This window comes from Lithobates pipiens, unplaced genomic scaffold, assembly GCF_037356315.1.
Source record: "Lithobates pipiens isolate NorthernLeopardFrog02 unplaced genomic scaffold, aLitPip1_a1.2 Scaffold_28, whole genome shotgun sequence".
Taxonomy (NCBI): Eukaryota; Metazoa; Chordata; class Amphibia; order Anura; family Ranidae; genus Lithobates; species Lithobates pipiens.
The window spans coordinates 31,785,941-31,809,792 of NW_027507789.1; the positions used below are offsets into that span (position 1 = coordinate 31,785,941).

General features: G+C 41.9%; 1 protein-coding gene across 1 annotated transcript in view; it reads left to right on the forward strand.

Annotated features, from left to right (window-relative positions):
• The window catches only part of LOC143935282 (BPI fold-containing family C protein-like), a 51,736-nt gene that overhangs the window by 15,791 nt on the left and 12,093 nt on the right, over nucleotides 1-23,852 (forward strand). Inside the window, exons 5-10 of the mRNA XM_077459031.1 lie at nucleotides 2,760-2,915; nucleotides 7,530-7,593; nucleotides 10,169-10,229; nucleotides 11,786-11,877; nucleotides 17,904-18,077; nucleotides 21,983-22,030. Coding sequence (XP_077315157.1) covers nucleotides 2,760-2,915; nucleotides 7,530-7,593; nucleotides 10,169-10,229; nucleotides 11,786-11,877; nucleotides 17,904-18,077; nucleotides 21,983-22,030 — 595 coding nt within the window. The remainder of the gene's footprint in view (nucleotides 1-2,759; nucleotides 2,916-7,529; nucleotides 7,594-10,168; nucleotides 10,230-11,785; nucleotides 11,878-17,903; nucleotides 18,078-21,982; nucleotides 22,031-23,852) is intronic.

The window sequence follows — 23,852 nt, forward strand, 5'->3', positions numbered from 1 at the left end:
CATCATTCTCCCTTCAAAACCCTCCAATGTAGCCCTAAGGGAGTCCTCAGTGACATAAACCGGGGCTGGGACATTAGGAGAGGCTGCAAAACCTGACAGGGGCACTGACTCGTCTTGAGAGGCTGGCTCCAGTCTTGCAGGGGGGCATGGTAACTTACAGGCACTTTTAGAACACCTGGACCTAGGCAGTGATTTACCAGTGCTCTTGTTACCTCCCCCTGAGACCCTCTTACGAGGAGACATAGTCCTAAGCTACAAAGCAGAGGTACTAGTACAAAGTGCAATCACTGTTGTGCTTAAAGTCTCACAATAAATATATATGCTTAAACTGCACAACCTGATGCTGAGTAGGTGTCTAAGGTTTGCCTGGATCCAATCCCCACGGATGCTTACTGCCCACAGCTCCTGTGTCTCACACTTACAGCCCCCTGACGCTCTGGGCTTTTTAAAACTGCCGCCTGGCGCCTGCGCAGTACAGCGCCGTGCACACTGACGTGCACGGCTCACAACCACACTCCCCCCTCCTCCATTAGGCTGGGAACGCGCCCGGCGCGCATGCACGAGGACCGCGGAATCCAGGGGGGGAAAGGAAAACTCCATCGGAGCTGCGTGGGACCCCCAGACTACGTGGAACCCCTGTATTACCTCTATTGTGGCAGGGACTGCAGTGGAGACGTGAGACAGCTGGAGAACCAGGCTTCACTGAGCGTGTGTACTGAAAAGGCATGTAAGTATGCATCAGGCTGCTCTTACTCCCTCTAGTGGTGGAAACCAGGTAAGACATACAACTACTCAAAAGGAAGAAATCCATCATATAATTATATATATAGGATTAACTTCCCTTACCTGTCCCCGCCGCAAGGAATTGCAGAAACAGACAAATTCCAGCCTTCACCCATCACGGCGGGCAGTGTTAGCCAACCTTCAGGTTTATCTGGGGCTCTTTCTCGGAAGAGCCTCCTACCTGGACCATGTAAAAGACTCTGCCAGAAACTTTTGTGCGCTCTGTGTAAACAGTACACCAAGTCTGGTTTTCCCAGAGCCCAGTCTTCCAATGGAGAGGACTTACAGGCCAAACCTCGTTTCTTCGGCTGACGAGGCCCAGGTACCATACCATCTTGGGAGTCAAATATCGGCCCGTGATATGGATCTGGTTTGTTGTAGCCCTTAGGCCCCCGCAGGGACCTGCACAGAGCTAAAGTTTTACGTGACCAACCACCATAGACACTGGCAAAAAAACTGAGGTGCCTCCCATATGGGAGGGGTTATATAGGGGAGGAATTCTCCTTAATTGGGGTCAACCAGTGTCCAATCACCAGAGGTGCCTATATAACCCACTATGTAATGAAGCTCCTGTGTCCCGTGATATATGATCAAGAAATATCAGTTTTAGATAGAGCTGTTTTTTTTTGTTTTTTTTTAGGTAAACCTGCCAGAAAAAGAGGGGCTGCCATTACTAACCACCCACTGAAAATTTGAGTCCTTAAAGTGAAAACTAAACCCATCAATTTAATGGTTTTAAAAAAGTTACATTCCCGGCATGCTGGGAATGCTAACTGTAACATTTGCTTGTGCTTTCAACCAAACTGTCAGACCATCAAATGGCCGGAGTCTTACCTGATCACATGTGCAGGACCATGGGAGTTGCAGATCAAACAAAAACTAAGATGGCAGCCTCCTTTGCTGAAAAGGATAAGAGGGTTTAGTTCCGCTTTAAAGTGATTGTAAAGTCAGAACTTTTTTTATCTTAACGCATTCTATGCATTAAGATAAAAAAGCCTTCTGTTTGCAGCAGCTCCCCTAATACTTACCCAAGCCCCATCTCTGTCCAGCGTTGTCCAAGAGTGTCTTGGCCAACCAAGACTCTCCCTCCCGATTGGCTGAGACAATCAAGATCAGTCAGCCAATCAAGGGAGAGAGGAGGCAGGGCTGGGCCACAGCTCTGTGTCTGAATGGACACAGGGAGCTGTGATTCGGCTTGGGTGCCCCCATAGCAAGCTGCTTGCTGTGGGGGCACGGAACAGGAGGGAGGGGCCAGGATCACAGAAGAGGGACCTGAGAAGAGGAGGATCTGGGCTGCTCTGTGCAAAATCACTGCACTGAGCAGGTAAGTATAACATGTTTTTTTTTTTTTTTTTTAAAAACAAGACTTTACAATCACTTTAAGTACTTAATATCACTGATCTGGAACAAGTATAGAGATCAGGAATAAGTAAAAATTCCTAAACCTTATCCTTGTTTTTCCTTTGTGACTCAGGCTCGGTTCACACTGGTGAGATGCGCGAAACACTGCAAATCCAGTGTATTGTCCTGCATCACACCTGAATCGCCGGCGGTTCACACTGCCCTATGTGAACCGCTGGGAGTGTCAATGCAAAGTTAATAACACCCCCATATTGGTTTGCAGATTGCAGTGCGAACTGTGAATTCAGACAGGAATTGGATTAATCCGATTCAGGTGCGGACAAAAAAAAAGGGTCCTGCACAAGTTTGGTCCAAATGCGATTGCACAGACATCGCACAGACATTGCATGTGATCTGCACAGCAATGTCGTGCAATTCACATGCAATTTCTCACATCGCACCAGTGTGAACCGAGCCTTAATGTATTAAAGAAAAAGGGTCAGCGTTATAGACAGACCCCAAGTGTATTCAGTAGCAAAGCTCAGAAATGCCAGCCTACAGTTTTTTTTTCACAAATAAAAAGACCAAGTATGAGTTTTTCCCCACTAATATGATGATTATTATTTTCATTTCAGAAAAGATAGTGCATCCGCTCTCTTAACATTAAAAGAAATATCCATCGTCGTGATCTTGGGGGTTCGTAGGATTGATCCTGGAGTGCCATCGCTGTATATGTCTGACTGTCAATCGATAACTCAAAACATTGATTTCAAAATGTTCAGTGAAATAAGGTAATTGTTGCAAAATGTGGCTGGTCACATGTTGATTAACCATTAAATGTAAACGTGATCAAAATTCATGATGATCAAAATGATCAAATCTCTAAACTTTAAAAATCGAAAGTAATTCGAGAAGTCATTATTAGCATTTTAAAATCTGTAGCTTCCATATCACCATGAAGTTGTTTGGGCATTTCCTGCTATAAAAAAAAAAAAAAATATATATATATATATATATATATATATATATATATATAATTTATATATATATATATATATATATATATATATATATATATATATCTCAGCACCTTACTTGTTTCTTATTAGCAAACACCTATATGCTTTTTACAGCAAATCAGATACGCATAATTGCATATAAAATGTTGACAAATAAATAAAATTTGAAATAATAGTAATGTATAGGAAGCAGTGTAGGCAATAAAGTTTATATAATATTAAACAAACGAGAAAAAAAGAGAAACAAGTGTCTTTCTTAAGACTCAAAGACGTGCCAAAACTTTCTTTGAAAAAATTGTGTTCATGTTAATAAATTACTCTAAATAATGAAAACAGTAACCCACCACCTTTTATCCTCCAACACTTTCACCCGTGTATTAACAGCTGGATGCTTACCCTCCTCAATGGACCTCTTGGGTTACAGGAGGTGATATAAATTCTTAGGCCACGTACACACAATCGTAATTCTCGTCGGAAAAGCCTTGGATGGTTTTTCCAATGGAATTTTGATGAAATTTCGCTCAAGCTTGTGTTGCCTACACATGGTCACACCAAATTCCAACAGTCAAGAATGCGGTGACATACAACACTATGACAAGCCGAGAAAATGAAGTTCAATGCTTCTGAGCATGCTTTGAATTGTTTCCGAGCATGCGTCGGAATTTTGCGCATCGGAATTGCCACCGACGATTTGAATTTCCAAAAGAAACTTTTTCCATGGGGAAAATTGAGAACATGCTCTCAATCTTTTGCTGGCTGAAATTCCACCAGCAAAAGTTCAGATGGAGCCTACACACGGTCGCATTTTCCAATGAAAATCTCTCATCGGTCTTTTGCTGGCCGAATTTCCGATCGCGTGTACGTGGCATAAGAAGCATGAAAAATTGATGGCAGAAATCTGCTCTTTGTTTTTTTTTTTCATTACCTAATTTTGTCTGACTATAGCTTTATATCTTCTGAGCATAGGGTCAGTACCCAGCAAATAATCCACCACTTTATTATTTGTGATTTTTTCTTAATATGGACACAATTTTTTCAAAGAAAGTCTGGGAAAGTTTTTGAGAATGAATATTTATCACAATAATCAGTTTAACAACATCTTTTCTCTTTTCTTTCACTTGTTTATTATTCTATCAGTAAAAAAAAAGCTGGCGACCCACAAAGTATCCCCAATGTGCAGAGTATATATACCCTCTGCCCAAAAAGACCGGGAACTGTCACAAGATTGGGAGGATGGTCTATTATAACAATACAGACGTTTAAAAAGCTAGTGTTTGCATCAAGCTGTTGCCACACTAATACACTGAGCAAGAAAAGGTCTAAGGTCAAGCATTTTTGCCACACAGAGTTTCAGAAACGAGTGTACATGTCTAAGTCTGTGACAGTGGTTGACACCACAATGTTGTACCATCTTCTAGAGGGGTGGCATATCTATGGGGTGCCTGTTTGGGTGCAGGGGCAAGACTCACCAACCAAAAACTGCCACACCAAAATGGGTAGCCTGCCTGGGTACAAGAGCAAGACTACCTACATTGTTTCCAGTTGTTTCCATGTCAGTACACAAGAAAAGGTCTAAGGTCAAGTAGTTTTGCCACACAGTTTCAGAAACTAGTGTCCATGAGCAAGACTACCTGCATTGTTGGGGTTGAGCTCTTGGAAAGAAGTTGTTGTCTCTACCATTCCAATTAAAGGTCAAGAATACTCATCATGAATTTGAAGACTTTTGCTCGCTCTTGTGTATAATGTGTGTACCTCTTTATGCCATGCATTTTTCCCATTTGCTGTACGTATTTATTTTGCATAATCTGTTACAGCTATTCTGACCATACACCTAATCAACAACTGGTATAAGTCACAATTCTACTCAGGTCTTGTCAGTTTGCTTGACAAAAATATCTACTTTTTGAGATTCGTGCCAAGAGACTGGCAAGGCTGGATTGACATTTTTGCTAAATGTGTTTTCTTTGGAAGTCAATGTAGAAGCTTTAAAATGCACTTCAATGTTTTAGGGTGCATGTTCATACACTTTGTCCTTTGTGCATGTTCAGTACCCAAGTTGCACACTATCATTGGTTGTTATGGAGCAGGAGGCCACCTGTGTAAAATATGGCCACCTCAGAAGGCATCTGCCCCAGGCATGCCTTCATGTAGGATTGTGCTCAAACATGGAAGAGTTGTGTTGCTAGAAAGGCTAAAGGCAAATTTTTTTTCGCAGGCAGAATATTTTATTCCAGGAAATCATGTATGTGTCGAAACATGGTTTCTTTGAGTATTGATGGGAGTTGCTGCACAATGAGTTCCTTAATTTGTTTTTGCATAGCATGTTGTTTAGTCAGGGTTTTCTCAGAATCTAATTATTCTCTGGAAAAAATAATTAAATTACACCCTGTGTATACATTAATGTAGCAATCGTAGTAAAGTGTGGTAAATCTATGTTCACATCAAAAAGCCAATCAAGTGCATGGGGATTAAAAATAAATATAGCGCTTCCCTTACACGATTGGATGTTTAAAGTGAATATGGGTTTACTTTGTTTTACCTATTATTCCACTTTAATAAAAAGGGTGTTTTGTGTATGTAGCTTATACAGCTAATGTTAAAAAACAATATTGTGTATGCCAGCTCTATTAGTTGAGCTGAATCGCTTTAGTGAGGTTGGTTCCATAATACAAAGAACCCCACAATCAAAAGAGGAGGTGCAGAGGAAAATCAAGTAGAGAGCAGTAAGGACACCACACCAATGGAGATAAAGTCCAGAATAGGTTATTATTAGAAGATCAACAAAGTAAGAACGCCAGCACGTTTTGGGGATTCACAAAATCCCCCTTCATCTGGACTTTGTAGGCATTGATGAAAGGTGATTTTGTGAACCACAAAACACACATTTTTTTAATAGTGTGGCCCCCCTAGTGATATCTACTATATTTTTTATTTCTGTCAATGTGCCTGTTGCAAAATTTAACCTCACTTCCTGTGTGGTGAAACCGTTATCAGCAGGACAGGAAAAAGGGAATTCTCTATTACAGAGATACAGATAGCAGGAAAAATGTGGCAGCAATTTTATTCCTTTTACATGCTATTTAAAACTAGAAATTATATTTTTGGCTTGAGATACAAGATAATATCCCTCCCCTACAAGGAAAACATGGTCTACTGCAAATTACTTTGCAACCGGAAATCGGTGCTCTGGTCCAAATGCCTTTTTGAAATGTATCAATAATCCTCTGATACAATAAAGCCAGCTCCTTGGTAACATCCATTGCAACAATTCTTTATTGGCTACATAACAGGATACAGTAGTAACACACTAACGAATGTCTGCCCAAACCAGTGCTATGAGTAAGGCTTCGAACGAAACGCGTTAGCATGTTATGACTGTGTCCTGCTATGTAGCCAATAAAGAATTGTTGCAATGGATGTTACTGAGTAGCTGGCTTCATTGTATTAGAGGATTAATAGCCCTCCCCTACCCATGTAGTTGGTATTTACCATCCCCACACATCACTGAAACTATGTGAAAAAGCTTTATGTAAGCTTTATGATAGTCTGGTCACTCAAGCCTTGTAATTGGCCACTCATAGTCACACGTTCTTCCATACCCAGGGTAATCAGGCATCACACATTTCTTAGCAGGAGAATCGAGTCATTGAGGAGCATGAGGGTGGAAAGTATCAGTAGGCATAAGAGGATTACCAAGTGAACAGGATTACCAAGGATTACCAAGTGAACAGGTTATCTAAACTCACTTTGAGGCAGTTACTTATGATGGAAGGTCCCTACTTTTAGCTTTGATATTGACCTTTCTCAGTTTTGAAGAGAAGATTATGGTTAAGGCTTACAATCTCTATAAGCCCTTGTACACACGGTCAGACATTCCGACAGCAAAATCTGTCGGATTTTGTCCGATAGATTTTGTCCGAAACTGGTGTTGCTAGTAGCCAATAGCTTTGGTCTAGGAATTTGATCTGAGCATGCGTGGCACTTTGTCCGATCGGAATTCTCTACAAACGATCAAAGTCCGATCGGATCATGTTGTCGGAAATTTTTTATCCAGCTCTCAAAACCGATGGAAAAAGTCAGATGAGGCCCACACACGTCAGATTATCCGACAACACGGTCCGAGTGGACATTTTCCATCGGCTTTTATTTTTGTGCTTGAACCAGATGGGTAGATTTTAAAAAATGATGTGGTTTCCATCATAAAGGAAGGAATAGACAGCAATAAAATCTTTATGAGAAGAGAAAAAACAAATTCTAACTCCTTCTATCATATTTTTATATTGTTTTTTTTTTTACAAAAGCAGATTAACGCTTAATTATTGTACCATAGTACAGTATGACAAACAACTTTAACTGAGTGCTTTTTTTTTCTTATTTTTTTTTTAGTTATGTCTACGATTCTCTTAAATCACATATAGAGGAGCTTCTTCAAAGAAGTACTTCTGAGCAGGTATGAAAAAGATTGCAAAATCAAGAAAATGTATGCATTTAAAGTGCAACCTTCAAGTCAGCTTTAAAACTTCGGGCAGCCTTTCAAAATAAACATTCATGTGACCCCCTTCCATATAGTAAGGGTTAAATGCATCTGTATTCTACAGGGGATGTGCGACGGATTTTGTCCGAAACTGTTGCATACACACGGTCGGACAAAGTTGTCGGAAAATCCGATTGTACATAACGTGATGACGTTATTTCCTTACGACGGGACTACGTTCAGGCTAGTAGCCAATAGCTTTGATCTAGGAATTTGATCTGAGCATGCGTGGTGGTACTTTGTCCGTCGGAGTAGGCTACACATGATTGGAGTATGTCCAATCGGAGCATGTTGTCGGAAAATTTTATAGACAAGTTGGAAAATTTGGTCCATCGGATATTCTGACGGAAACAGTCCGATAGAGACCACACACTGTCGGATTATCTGACAAAACGGTCCGAAAGGAAACATTCCGTCGGAATCTCCGACCGTGTGTACAAGGGCTTGCACCCCCATAAACAAAATGAGCATTTAACCCTTACTATTTTGAGCACACAAAATCCTAGTGTCATTTTTCCACTTCTGCCCCATAATTGGCCATTCACAGAACACCATGTATTCTGTAAATGGTCAAGGTGAAAATGATAAGAAAATTGACTACAGTGCTGCAATCTTTGAGAATACTGACCTTATTTCTTACTTATTGCTCTAGTCTCAGAATGCAGGTGGCCCTCAACATCCTAAAGTACAATACAGGACCCCTGATCCTGCATTGTATGCAATGACATCAGAGATGGTTACTTTCCTGCCAATTCCATCTCAGAATTGGTGAAAAAGATGCCTGTAGGAGAAAGAAGTAAAGTAATAATCCCAATGCTTTACACCATATAAAATAAATAAACATTTAACCCATCTGGTGTTATGTGATCATACCTCAAAATAGAGAGTCTATATACTGATAAAAAACACATTTTTTCATACAAAATATAAAATTAGAATTTCCTTCCTCAATAAAAAAAACAAAACAAAAAAAAAAACAGATCAAAATACATAGTATTTATACTTTTAGTAGGCGCTTCATTATCACGCCTTCATTGACCTTCATAGATGGATTCTGTTCATTTCAGCTACATGTGAAAACCTTTGTAACAATCACGAAGAAGCGGTAACCCCACAAAATGCATAGACAGATATACTGTAATGTGCAGTGCAAGTCTTCTAGACCAATATACAGTACTATGGGGGAGGTTGATCTTGAGGTTCATCACATAACACCAGCTGGGCATATTTAAAGTCCATTATAAAAAACTGAGTCTTAGGCCGCGTACACACGGGCGGATTGTCTGCCCAACTAAGTTCGTCAGACAATCCGACAGACAGTCCGTCCAAACTTTTGAATGAACGGACTTGCCCACACACGGCACTTTTTGAGCGGACTAATACAGCGGACTAAGTCCGCCATACAATCCGCTCAACTTTTGAAATGAACGGACTCGCCCACACACGCGGAGGAAAGTCTCCGTCGCGGGCCCCGCCTACCTGGAGACCCGCTCGAAATGAGCGGACTTTTCTCCGGGCGGGAAAAGTCCGCTCATTTCGAAAGTACAGCGGACTGGCACACACACGGGCGGACTGTCCGCTCAAACCAAGTTTGGACGGACAATCTTACGGAAATTCCATAAGACTTTGTTCGTCAGACAGTCCGCTGAAAAAGTCCGCTGAAGCCCACACACGAGCGGACTGTCCGCTGAAATGTGTTTCGGCGGACTAAGTTGGGCAGACAGTCCGCCCGTGTGTACGCGGCCTTACTTTTGCACAGTTGATTATGTGAGGATGATGCCCTCTAGTGTTACATTTCTGACCATGATAATAGAGTGATCCCCAATACCTATTATTTGTACCTTACTATACAAAACACACTGCTAGAGACTTTTTCTGTCCTCTCTCACATTGGCCATTCACAGAATGCTGTGTACTATGTGAATGGCCAAAGGGAGAACAGGGGAAGAAAAACGACAATGGTGCTTTAATCTAGGAGATTCTCAACTCTCATGGAAGTGCAGTGGGAGCTATATTATCTGGCATGCAAGTTACATAGTACCATAGTTAGCAAGGTTGAATAAAAACACCAGTCCATCCAGTTCAACCCGAGTGAGTGTGGGTGCGTGTCTACAATTGTCCCTATCCCTGTACATCGCACACTAGCATCAGTCCCTACCCTCAATCCAAGGTCCCCATTCATATACTAGGGCCAATTTTGGACAGAAGCCAATTAACCTACCTGCATGTCTTTGGAGTTGGAGTAAGTGTTGACTTTAAGCTACAAAGCAGCGATCCAACCATCTAATACAACTGAGCAGAAGTACCAGTTGTTTACACATCGGAACCTACCAAAATCTCTGCTCCTGGAGTTGCGAATTCAGAGTAATATTATTATTATTAACATTTTGTGATTTTTAGCAAGAAGAATAAATAGGACACGGTGTGGGGATTCCTAATATATATTAACTAAGCCACTTGTATTAAAATAATATATTTCTTTTAACCATAGTTATGTTCTGCTGTGAGAAGTCAAGTTATTGCCTGGGATATGTCCTTCAGTGATTTACGAAGTAAGTAATATGAAAACATTCTTTAAACACATTGACATGTTAGGCCTTGTTTAAATCGGTGGGTAAGAGGTAGTAAAAACAGGCAGTTGAGCTGTGGTTTTACAGCTCTTGACTGCTGAGATGCAAGTAAGCCGCTTGCTGACTGGCTCACGCTGATATATACGTCGACAGAAGGGCACGTACAGGCAGATTAACATACCTGTAAGTTGAACTTTAAGAAGCAGTTTGCGGGCGAGCACGTGCCTGCTGTGACCTCCATGAGTGTGATTGCAGGTCCCGCAGATTCGATGTCCGCGGAGATACCCGCGATTGTCTCACAGAGAGGAAGAGCAGGGAAATGCTGATGTAAACAAGCATTTCCCCGTCCTGCCTAGTGACAGGTAATCGGGAGCGGTAATCTGTGTCATGTCACACATTGCCCCCCACAGTTAGAATCACTCCATAGGACACACTTAGCTCTCACAGCGCCACCTAGTGGTTAACCCCTTCACTGCTAGTCACATCTACACAGTAATCAATGTATTTTTAATTGCACTGATCGCTGTATAAATGTGTCCCAAAATCTGTCCGCCATAATGTCACAGTCACGATAAAAAGCTCTGATCGCCGCCATTACTAGTAAAAAAAAAGAATTATTAATAAAAATGCCACAAAACTATCCCCTGTTTTTTGAGTCTTGTAGACTCTATAGGAACGTGCGAGTACAGAGAAGGGCAACAAAGCTAATAAAGGGTCTTGAGGATATTAGTTATAAAGAAAGGTTACGAGCTCTGAACTTATTCTCTCTGGAGAAGAGACGCTTGAGAGGTGATATGATTTCAAATTACAAATACCACACTGGTGCCCCCACGATAAGGATAAAACTGTTCAGTGGAAGGGAGTTTAATAAGACACGTGGACATTAGAAGAAATTAGGTTTAACCTTAAACTACGTAGAGGGTTCTTTACTGTAAGAGCGGCAAGGATGTGGAATTCCCTTCCACAGGCGGTGGTTTCAGCGGGGAGCATCGATAGTTTCAGAAAACTATAAGATAAGCACCTGAATGACCACAACATACAGGGATATACAATGTAATACTGACATATAATCACACATATAGGTTGGACTTGAAGGAATTGTGTCTTTTTTCAACCTCACCTACTATGTAACTATGTAATGTACTGTGAGCTTGGGATATAGTAATTATTATGTTATTTCAAAGGGTTCCTCCATGTGAAAAGGGTTGAGTAAGGTTAGACTAACCTTTTAAGTTGATGAATCAATTCAGTGAGTAAATACATACAGGGACCTATAAGGTAAAGTATAATAAGTGATGGGCAGATACCTAGAAAAGAAAGAGTCAGATTTGATCTTTCATCTGAGTAAGCCCTTGGTGTTCTTTCTACTTCTTTATGAGAAGAGTCCTGTACTGCAAGTACATAATGAGTACATTGGTGGATTAGTCTTAACACTCCTTACCATTGTTGTGCATTACCATACTTCATGTTGTGAAATACTCCTATTTGGCTTGATTTACTGAAACAGGAAAATATGAATGCCGTTTCACTTTTTGCAGTGAACTTCACGTTATCTAGGAATATTGAGGCTGATTTGTCACTTACTAATGATCCAGAGATTTCCGAAAAGTATGCTGATATGAGTTTAAAGGTAAGCAATCCAACACTTCCAAAAACTCCTCAAGTGAAGCAAAACATCAAAATTATAGGGGGTTCATTTACAACCTATCTGTGTTTTCATTTTCGGGGCTGTCTACCAATTAACCATGTATAATAAACCAAATAAATTATTAAAAGGGATTTTAATTGACTTCCTCAGAAATATGTAGAATGAACAATTTCATATCCAAATGTATAAAACATAACAAAGCTTTGTTACAAATAGTTGTAAATTTTTTTTTGTAGAATCATATCCCAAGAGGGTATTGCATAATTTACATGTCTTCAACTGTAAGCAGCAGTCGACGCCTTTCGCAGCATTACCGCTTCCTCTGGCCTGAAACTGTGTCATAACAACAGAAATAAGCAAAATTAACAATAAATAAAACATAAATACATAATTATATTCTTTCACTCTTCATCTGTGTCCCACCAATATATATACATACCCACTGTTGTAAAGTACAGGCTTACCAAGCAGCATTTTTGCTGTGCTGTATCTGTACCTGGACCATGTCCTTCACAATCTTTAACACAACTGTTTGTTATATATCCTTTTATATATCCTATCCTTTGTAGACAGGAGAACAACCAATTAAAAAAAACAGATATGAAAAACATACAGTATATGGGACCTGTTTAGTCTGCAAAAGGTTTTTCTAATTATGCACAGTCGGTTTTGTGATCCAGGCACTCTACTACACGGATACTTTAACCAGGTCCTTAAACTGGCCATACGCTAATTGAATTACTTTGTTTAGCTTGCGAGCTGAACAAAAGAAATCGAACAAATTATTTCATCCACATTAACCACTTAAGCCCCGGACCATTTTGCAGGCCAAAGACCAGAGCACTTTTTGCGATTCGGCAATGCGACACTTTAACTGACAATTGTGCGGTCATGCGACGTGGCTCCCAAACAAAATTTATGTCCTTTTTTCACCCACAAATAGAGCTTTCTTTTGGTGGTATTTGATCACCTCTGCGGTTTTAATTTTTTCTGCTATAAACAAAAAAAAGCGTAAATTTTGAAAAAAAACGCATTATTTTTTACATTTTGCTATAATAAATATCCCCCAAAAATATATAAAAAAACATATTTTTTCCTCAGTTTAGGCCGATGCGTATTCTTCTGCATATTTTTGGTAAAAAAAATTGCAATAAGCGATTATTGATTGGTTTGCGCAAAAGTTATAGCGTTTACAAAATAGGATATAGTCTTATTCCTTTTTTTATAATTTTTTTTTCACTAGTAATGGCGGCGATCAGCGATTTTTATCTTGACTGCGACATTATGGTGGACACATCAGACATTTTTGACATGTTTTTGGGACCATTGTCATTTATACAGCAATCAGTGCTATACAAATGCACTGATTCCTGTGTAAATGACACTGGCATTGAAGGGGTTAACCACTAGGTGGCAGTGTAGGGGTTAAATGAGCCCTGGGGAGTGCTTCTAACTGTGAGGTGGGGGGGGGTGTGGCTGTGTATGACATGTCACTGATCTCTGCGCTAATCACAGGGAGCAGAGATCAGTGACACTGTCACTAGGCAGAACGGGGAGATGCTTTTTTACATTAGCATCTCCCCGTTCTTCCTCCCTGTGAGACGATCGCGGGTATGCCCGTGGCGATCGAGTCTACGGGACCCGCAATCGGACTCACAGAGGTCCTAACCAGCGTGTGCGCCGCCGCCGGCGTACATGCGATGACACGGCGGTAAATTTAAAGGGACGTATCTGTACGCCCATTTGCCTGTCCGTGCCATTCTGCTGACGTATATCGGCGTGCGCTGGTCGGCATGTGGTTAAAGGAGGACAAAACCCTGCTGCCAAGATATATTTTTCAGCTGTCAAAATACCCAAACAAACCCAATAATTTGACTGAACAATTAACTTTTACAGTTTACACTCACCTAACCTTCCTGTTTTGCTGGGATGAGTCATTGGTCGTTGGGACTCCAGTGTGTACCGACTCCCTAATCAGGAGGAAGCTGTCACAATTAGCAGTAGTAATAATTGGACTGCACACAGTGCAGAGGTCTCCCTCATATTATTTCCCCTTCTGGTCAAGTGCTCTTAGCCTTTAGTGTTATGCCCCGTACACACGATCGGAAATTCCGCCAGCAAAAGTCCAATGTGAGCTTTTGGTCAGAAATTCCGACCGTGTGTATGCTCCATCGGAATTTTTTCAGTCGGAAAAAGTATGGATCGGAAATTCGGATCGTCTGTACCAATTCCGACACGCAAAATTCCTACGCATGCTCGGAAACAATTTGACGCATGCTCTGAAGCATTGAACTTCATTTTCTCGGCTCGTCGTAGCGTTCTTGGTGGTCGAAAGTTCAGAGAACATTTGTGTGACCGTGTGTATGCAAGCCAAGCTTGAGTGGAATTCCATCGGAAAAACCATCCAAGATTTTTCCGCTCGTGTGTACAGGTCATAAGGCTCTTTTCTCTATTGATAAATGTTGACTCTTAGCCTTTGTACACACAGTCGGAGATTCCGACAGAATGTGTCCTATCGGACCGTTTTGCCGGATATTCCGACTGTGTGTGGTCTTCATCGGACTGTTTCCGTCGGAATATTGACGGACCAACTTTTCCAACTTGCCAGTAAAATTTTCCGACAAAATGCTCCGATCGGACATACTGCGATCATGTGTAGCCTACTCCGACGGACAAAGTGCCAAGCATGCTCAGATCAAATTCCTAGACCAAAGCTATTGGCTACTAGCCTGAACGTAGTCCCGGCGTAACGAAATAACGTCATCACGTTATGTACAATCGGATTTTCCGACAACTTTGTCCGACCGTGTGTATGCAACAGTTTCGAACAAAATCCATCGGACAAAATCCGTTGGACAAAATCCAACGGATTTGGTTGTCAGAATGTCCGACCGTGTGTACAAGGGCTAAAAGGATATGTAAACGTTTTGTGTTTTTCTTTTTTAAAACAAACATTGTATACTTACCTCCTCTGTGCAGTTGGTTTTGCACAGAGTGGCTCCAATCCTCCTCTTCTGGGGTTCCTCAGCAGCACTCCTGGCTCCTCCTCTTCTCGAGTGCCCCAGCAGAGAAGCGCTCTCCCTCGGGGGCACCCAGGCGGGCGCTCTCCCATGTGTCCATTGACACAGACAGCAGGACTTGGCTCTGCCCCCCAACTCCCATGTCATTGGATTTGATTGACAGCAGCGGGAGCCAATGGCTGCGCTGCTATCAATCTATCCAATCAGGACCCAGGACACTGTCTGAAGTGGGTGTGCTCGACCCCGGCGCAGGAATGATCAGGCTCAGGTAAGTAAAAAGGGGGCTCTGGGGGGCTGGTGCACTACAAGAGGTTTTTCAACTCAATGCATAGAATTCATTGAGGGTAAAAAACCGCAAGGGTTTAAACCCCTTTAAGGTCAAATGTTTTCAGCGCTATTTTTTTCTTAGGATCGAAGGTTAGGGAATGTTACTTTCTCCCGGCGAAAGGCAACAAGGAAACTATTACACCCATATTACAATTATTATGAGTATTATTCGTTGTGCAAGCAAATGTTTTATAAATAGACCCCTTAGTATGTTACAGTCCTTCTCTTTTACTCTTATATCCACAAATTACTGTAAATTCTTATGTCCTGTTAGCTGCAAATAAATAAATGTACACAGGGGTTCCCTGAGAACATAAAGTTGTATCAAGAGTTCCCCATGTTTAAAAGGATGAGAAAGGCTGGTGTAGAGTTTAGCATTGAAGTGTATCTAAACCTAATAACAAAAATGTAATATATTGCAATTTACCAAAATTTGCATGTGGTGGCTGCATTTGTTTTCTTTTTCAGGCTTTATTGTTTCCTTTATTTTCAGCTGGTGATAAAGGTGGTAACACACTTTCTGTTCAAGGTTGGCTATGCTCATTCCTGCACTGTATATATGGAGGAGCAGCCTACGCCCCCCTTTAGACAGCAGCATTGTCAGGCTATAGTGTAGTGTTAGCGAGTTTTTTTGGGTGGGCGGTGGGGTTGTGTGGTTGTGTGGCTGTGTGGCGGGGGGTAAGCTCACTTGCTGGTTGCTGCCTGGCTTACTAGTGATCATCAATGCTGACCACTAAACTGACATACCTAACATTCACACACTGACCTACCTGGCATACACTGACCTACCTACATTGAACTACCTACACTGACCTACCCGACATACACACACTGACCTACCCATCTGACATACATACACTGACCTAACTGACATACACTCACTGATCTACCTGACATACACTGACCTACCTGACATACGCTCACTGATCTACCTGACATACACTGACCTACCTGACCCACACTGACCTGACATACACTGACCTACCTGACACACACTGACCTACCTCACCTACACTAAGCTACCTGACATGCACGCACCTACCTGACACGCACTGACCTACTTGACACGCACTGACCTACTTGGCATACACTGGCCTGACATACACTGACTTACCTGCCATGCACTGACCTACCTGACAAGCACTGGCCTACCTAACATACACTGACTTGACATACACTGACCTACCTGACACGCACTGACCTACCTGACATACACTAACCTCCTACCTACCTGACATACACTGACCTACCTACCTTACATACACTGACCTCCTGCCTACCTGACATATACTGACCTCTTACCTACCTGACACACACTGACCTGACATACACTGACCTACCTGACACGCACTGACCTACCTGAGATACACTGACCTGACATACACTGACCTCCTACCAGCCTGACATACACTGACCTCCTACCTACCTAACAAATATACACTGACCTACCTGAAAAGGAGACAGACTTCATGTATCCAGGTCCTGCAGCAGCAGCTCAGCCGTGGTGCTGGTGTGCGAGGCAGCCAGAGGAGAGGAGAGGAGGAGATCCGCCCACCCGAGCGCCGAGCAGGGATCAATGTGACGTGGCGTCCCACGGTCACGCCATTGGACCCATTTGGGGCTCCAGCCCCCCTCCCCTCCCGACTGGGCATTGTAAAACTCTGACATTCACAGACATGACTAGGCATGATGGGAATTGTAGTTCCTAAACAACTGGAGGGTCATAGTTTGGAGACACCTAGAGTAGACTATAAGAACACTTACAGGAGTACCCGAACCTGTGTATGTAACATATTACCATCCAGTGATGAACAATAGGATGATAGTACCCCTCACGCTGGGCTTACCCAGTGTAGGCAAAACAGAGTCAATAAACAGCTAGATGTCTGTGATAAAACTGTAATCCATGACATTAATAAGAGAATACAAATGAAGAAAGGATAAAGGTTCAGAGAAAGAGCGCTTGAGCATACGGATACGGATCTAGGAATAGAATAGAATGGTGGGGGGTCAAACAAATATAATACCAGCTGACCATTGTAAACACCTTTATCAGTGTTTGTCTCAACCTTCTAACTGCCATTTTTGCTGGACAGCTTGGTTTGTTAAAGGAAGTATGAAAAATAGCAGACTTACTGGCTGGATCACAAGGTACTAAAACTATGTTATGGGAGGAACACAAGAAAAATCAAGACTGCTGTGTTAATGCCAGTGATAGACTGCATCATATATGTCATAGTTCTACTTTAAAGCGGAGTTCCATCCAAAAGTGGAAGCTCTGCTTATCTGCCTCCTACCCCCCCTCCGGTGCCACTTTGGCAACTTTTGGGGGGGGGGGAACCTGTTTTTTTTCCCCCGCTGCTGGGCTTTTCAGAAAGTACAGCGTATGCGTAGTAGGGAACCGGCCGTGAAGCTGGGGTGCCGACATTGCTGTATTCCAGGACAGGTAAGTGCCGTAATACTAAAAGTCAGCAGCTCCAGTATTTGTAGCAGTTGACTTTTAATATTTAGCTAGGGGAGGGCGGAACTTCGCTTTAAGGAAGGTTTCCTGTTGCAAATCTAAAACATTGTATGCGTGCTTTATGTTTGAGAATGTTGTGCATTTATTGAGTAAACCAATCTACAAGCGCCATTTTAAAATGAATTATATCCTAATTACAGGGCCAGTTCCACGAGCCTAATGTGACCGCGATGGAATATACTCCAGCTCCGTTTACTTTACCAGCCCAGGATTCCTCCAGGTCTTGTGCTGGGATATCAGAGGCCTCAGTAAATTCCCTTGTTAATGCCTACTACTCAAGTGGATCTATGAATGCCATGCTCTTCAGTACTTCAGTAAGTACAAGTGCCTTTAATGCCGCGTACACACGACTGGACTTTTCAACGGACTAAGTCCGACGGTCTTCCCGACGGACTTTCAGCAGAGGACTTTCTGAACGAACGGACTTGGCCACACACGACCGGACTAAGTCCGTTCGTTTTGAACATGATGATGTAAATGGGACTAAACAAGGAAGTTCAATAGCCAGTAGCCAATAACTTCCTTTGCGTTGTCTCTGGTCCGTTGGACCAGCACACAGATGAGCGGTTTTCCCGATTTTTAGTCCGTCGGACTTGAGCCCGTCAGATAGATTTGAAGCATGTTTTATTTCTAGGTCCGTCTGACTTTTGGGGAAAAAAAATCCGCTGGAGCCCACACATGATCGGATTGTCCGACGGATTCTGGTCCGCCAAACCAAGTCTGCCGGAAAGTCTGATCGTGTGTATGCAGCATAAGTATACCAGCTGGAGAAAATGAGGAATAATGCCCATGACAACCAGTCAGATTGTAACTGCCATTTTTTTGACAAAGGTTAGATTCTCTAATTATAACTCCATAAGCATAAATTTGTTCATCAAGCTACCAACACATGCTGTTCCCCATATTTATATGAAAGATACAGAACATGCAGTGCTTGAAAGATGATACTGATACTTAACAAAGTGTTGGTAATAGAACTGCTACCTTAGTTCAACACTCACGTGTTGACCGATGATTATAAAGTTAATACGATTTTGCAAAACAAAATATTAGAGAATCACCACTGACTGCTTTATTGCTGCCAAATTACCAAAAAGGACCTCCTAATCTACACCAAAATGCATACTGAAATAGATGGAAAATAGAAACAGAAAACAGAACACAGAGAAGTGCAAAAAATATTTTTTGATTGAACAAAAAAATATTTAAATGCACTCAAAAAAAAATGACTTGATCAGGGCATAGCACCAGGAAAACCATGGTCATGTCAATAGTTTCTTCAAAGAAGTATTACCGTATATACTCGAGTATAGGTCGATCCGAATATAAGCCGAGGCCCCTAATTTACCACAAAAAAAATGGGAAAACGTATTGACTCGTGTATAAGCCGAGGGTGAGACATGCAGCAGCTACTGTTACAGCTTAAGAGTGGAAAAGAGGGTCAACAATGCCCATCTGCAGCTGTATACCTCCCTGTGTCCATCCCTGAGTCCATCCCTGTGTCCATCCCTGTGTCCATCGCAGCCTACCTGTGTCCTGTGCATGCCTATTTGTCCTTCTGCAGCCTCTGTGTCCTTCTGCAGCCTCTGTGTGCCATTTTGCACCGATCTGCATGTTTAAAACACATACGGCGGCCATGCCAGGATCGCCGCATCTCTCCTCCTCGTCTGTGACAGACGGCGGCCGTTCCACTGTTTAAAACCGGCGCCTCCGTCTGTGATAGGCGGAACACTCAATTTCCCAGCAGTCAGTGTTCCGCCTATCACGGACATCCTCTCATCCTCGTCCGTAGTATGAGGATGAGCGGATGTCCGTGATAGGCGGACCACTGACTGCTGGGAAATTGAGTGTTCCGCCTATCACAGACAGGGAGGCACGGCTTTTGAATAGTGGAATGGCCACTGTCTGTCTGCACGACACGCTGATCGGGTAGGCAGACGGCGGTGACTCGAGTATAAGCCGAGGGGGGCACTTTCAGCCTAAAAAAAGGGGCTGAAAATCTCGGCTTATACTCGAGTATATACGGTACATTACATTTCTTTACACCTATCCCTTCCCCATGGGACACAATGCACATCTGGCCCACCACAGTTAGCAAGGAGATGGAGAAGACAGGATGCTTTGACAGCCGAGCACTTGCTCGGTTCAATATCACAGCTAGCTTTACAGGGTATGTAGAAAGATACAACAAAATACTACACATGTAGTCCCATGGAGAAGTGTTAGGTGTAAAGAAATATAAAGTGATACTTCTTCTTTAAAGTGCTCTTTCTAGGCCTCCAGCAAAAGCACAGATTCAACCGTTCAAGCAGGGATGGATGCTTTGAGGTTAGACACTGTAGGAACTAAAAGAGGGATCCACAAGATCATCCCAACAGATGGTGCAGAAAGGAGAGTAAAGTTGTAACCTGAATTGTACCTCCACTGCACAAACATGTTTCAGGGTCATGCCACTTCATCACCCTTCTGCACCAACTGTTGGGACAATCTTGATGTTTCCTTCCCTTTGATTCTTGCAGTGTCCATCTCAGAGCATCCATTTCTACTTGCATCCCTCCTTTTTTAGTACTGTAGATTGGAGGTCACCTAAAACCTTGTTTGTGCTTTTATTGCTAAGCATGTATTCCTGCTCCAGCAACACCAAATCCCTTAAATAAAAGTGAGGACATACTGGATATCCAAAAGGGATATAATCAACAACAACAGAGTATTGAACCAAAGGGCGATTCAGCTTTTCTCTTCTTATATGATACATATAAATTGAGACAGCAATGCGATGGGTGAGTTTCTTTACAGGCACATTTTCTACCTGGAACAATTTTACAGCATGTTGTAGATGACTTATCCATTCTAAATTGATAAGTATATTAGCACAAATGCTGCCTGGGACATTACTATGTTGGCACAAAGGCTATGGACACTATACACATGAGGACATAGGCCTGGTCCATATATTGTAGCCTGAGTAGAGCTCTTTCTATTTGCTCAATAGACTGATGGAGATGAGCGCACTAAGCTTGTGACTCGCCTATCTACAGAAGGCGTATTGCCACACACTCAGATTGGAATCACTGGAGACGCCCTCTGCCTGATTATGACCACTGATGAGCCTTTTATAATCCTACATGATACGAGTGTCCAATTGTGGGATTATTTTATTGTGCAAATAAATATTACACCTAGAGGCGCTCTTCTGTTTTACTTTTTATGCAATTTCTCAGAGTCGGCTTCACTTCAGAGAAGAGCCTGCCATTTGTGTACTAGTCCACCTCTAGCCTGCTCATAGACAGGCGTTCCTTTACCACATGGACTTTAATGGACTTATGGACTTTTATTTGTTTGGTTTTATTTTGAGCACTGGCATTTATTGTGTTTGTACATAGAATAACATTGAGCTGCTTCTCTAGACAAAACATAAAACTCCTGTGGAAGCAGAAATTTTGAAGCCAGGAGTTTTAATGTGCTATTATAATAGGCAGTGGATGTAATTGTGTTTAGAAATGCCAGCAGAGGGTGCCAAAGAGATAATGTGGATGAGTGTAATGTGTGAAACTGCATAGGAAAGGGAAAGGATTGATGGGAGCCTGCGTCTCTCAGCCAATACAGCTTCCCAAAAGAGTCAGGGGGTTGGGGCTTTACAGACGGAAAGCTGAAGTTCTGTAAATGTCCCTACCTCACTAATTTGTTCTGTTTTTGTTTGTTGACGAATATTGGTTTTCAGTTTCGTCAATTGACTTCGTTCAAATTTTATTTTCATTTAGTTTTCGTCATTGAAAACATGCACCTGACAAAAACTATGGGCAAAAATATTTTCGTCAACTAAATTAACACTGCTTTACATTTAATATACTATATCGGTGACTGCCCCCTATTTTTAAGGCTACTAAAAATCAGTTTTGTATTATAGGACAGACCTGGTTAGGGACTTTTTTTTATTAGTGTGTGTATTTAACCTTTCCCCATTATCTCCAAAAAAAAAAAAAATCTGCTGATGGGTTTAAAGTTTGAGTATTGTGACCCTCTACTCTAGTGACTGTATGAATAAGAAGACTGTACTGTATAAGTAATGTTAATAGTAAAGTATGCAGTGTAACAATAATAGATAATAGTGCCTAATCGACTTCCACTTGCATCACCCATGCTTTTCCTTTCTTACACTTTTAATACCAAAGGCATTTGTGAATTAACTTGATAACTGTATTTTTTATATCTTTAACAGAGATCCATAAAATTAACAACATCGGAACTAACAGATGCGGTGCCAGAGGTGGGCCATACATACATATAACCTTTGAAAGCTTTTACAGTACTTGAGAAATGGATGACATATACAGCCAAATAGAACCCTTATGCCCCGTACACACGAGCGGGTTTTCCGTTGGAAAAACTTGGATGGTTTTTCTGACGTAATTCCGCTCAAGGTTGGCTTGCATACAAACGGTCACACAAAAGTTCTCTGAACTTTCGACCATCAAGAACGTGGTGATGTACAACACTACGACGAGCCGAGAAAATGAAGTCCAATGCTTCTGAGCATGCGTCGACTTGTATCTGAGCATGTGTAGGGAGTTTGCGTGTCAGAATTTGTACAGACGATTAGAATTTCCGATCAGAACTTTTTCCGACCGCAAAATAGAGAACCTGCTCTCAATCTTTTGCTGGCTGGAATTCTGCCAGCAAAAGTCCGATGGAGCATACACACGGTCGGAATTTCTGACCAAAAGCTCACATCCGACTTTTGCTCGTGTGTATGGGGCTTTAGTTGAAATCATCTAAATGCATCCCATGTGCATCAAAACAAAAGATGTTCAATGTCTTACAGTTTTGTTTCTAAAGCAGACACACGAGCGGATTTTCCGTTGCAAAAAACTTGGATGGTTTTTCCTATGGAATTCCGCTCAAGGTTGGCTTGCATACAAATGGTCACACAAAAGTTCTCTGAACTTTCGACCATCAAGAACGTGGTGATGTACAACACTACGATGAGCCGAGAAAATTAAGTCCAATGCTTCTGAGCATGCGTCGACTTGTATCTGAGCATGCGTAGGGAGTTTGCGTGTCAGAATTTGTACAGACGATAGGAATTTCCGATCAGAACTTTTTCCAACCGCAAAATAGAGAACCTGCTCTCAATCTTTTGCTGGCTGGAATTCTGCCAGCAAAAGTCCGATGGAGCATACACACGGTCGGAATTTCTGACCAAAAGCTCACATCCGACTTTTGCTCGTGGTTATGGGGCTTTAGTTGAAATCATCTAAATACATCCCATGTGCATCAAAACAAAAGATGTTCAATGTCTTACAGTTTTGTTTCTAAAGCAGCTACAGCCTGAGTAAAAATGGCTGTCCCATGCCACCAGGTGCAAAGTGGAACTCTTGTTCTCTTTGGAGAAGCAGTAGTCTCTCAGTAGAAGTCTGAGGCGCCCTACTCACTCAAACCTATAGCTCTGGAATTAGAACAAGTCATGCACCCTGCTGATTGGAGAGTTCTGACTATGACTCAGAAGGGGAGAGTAAAAATCTGACTATGCAACTGCTGGCAGAGGACAGGTTTTTACTATTTAGGCTGTGGCTGCTTTAAAAAAAATCAAGCAAACTGTACTGCAGGCCATGCATGGGTCGAATTCTGAACAAGTGTTCTTTCAAAAATCTGAAATTTTGTATTCTGATGGTACCACCATTGATTTATAAATTCAACCAACCAAGCCTTAAATTTCATCTCATGTGGCTACAGAAAAGAAATTTCATGGCCAGGAATCTGCTTTTCTTTCCAGGTCACAGCTCATACACATTTCCTTTTCAATTATATCTCTTGCATGATTCTCCCATCATTGATTAGAAATGTATTTGTTTTTCTAAACATTTTTCAAAATGCCGGATCACTCAAACTCGATGGACGCATTCAAATTGGCAGTTGCTACAGCCCACTAATGGTGCGATATTCAAGCGAAAATTCACAACTATCATTTTCAAAAGAAAATTTGTTTGGAATGCAATCCATGTATGCATGAGAATGCAACCCAGGCTTAAGGCATGGGGAACATTTTTATGCACCTGGAATGTATTTAGTCAATTTAAACCGATGGTTCT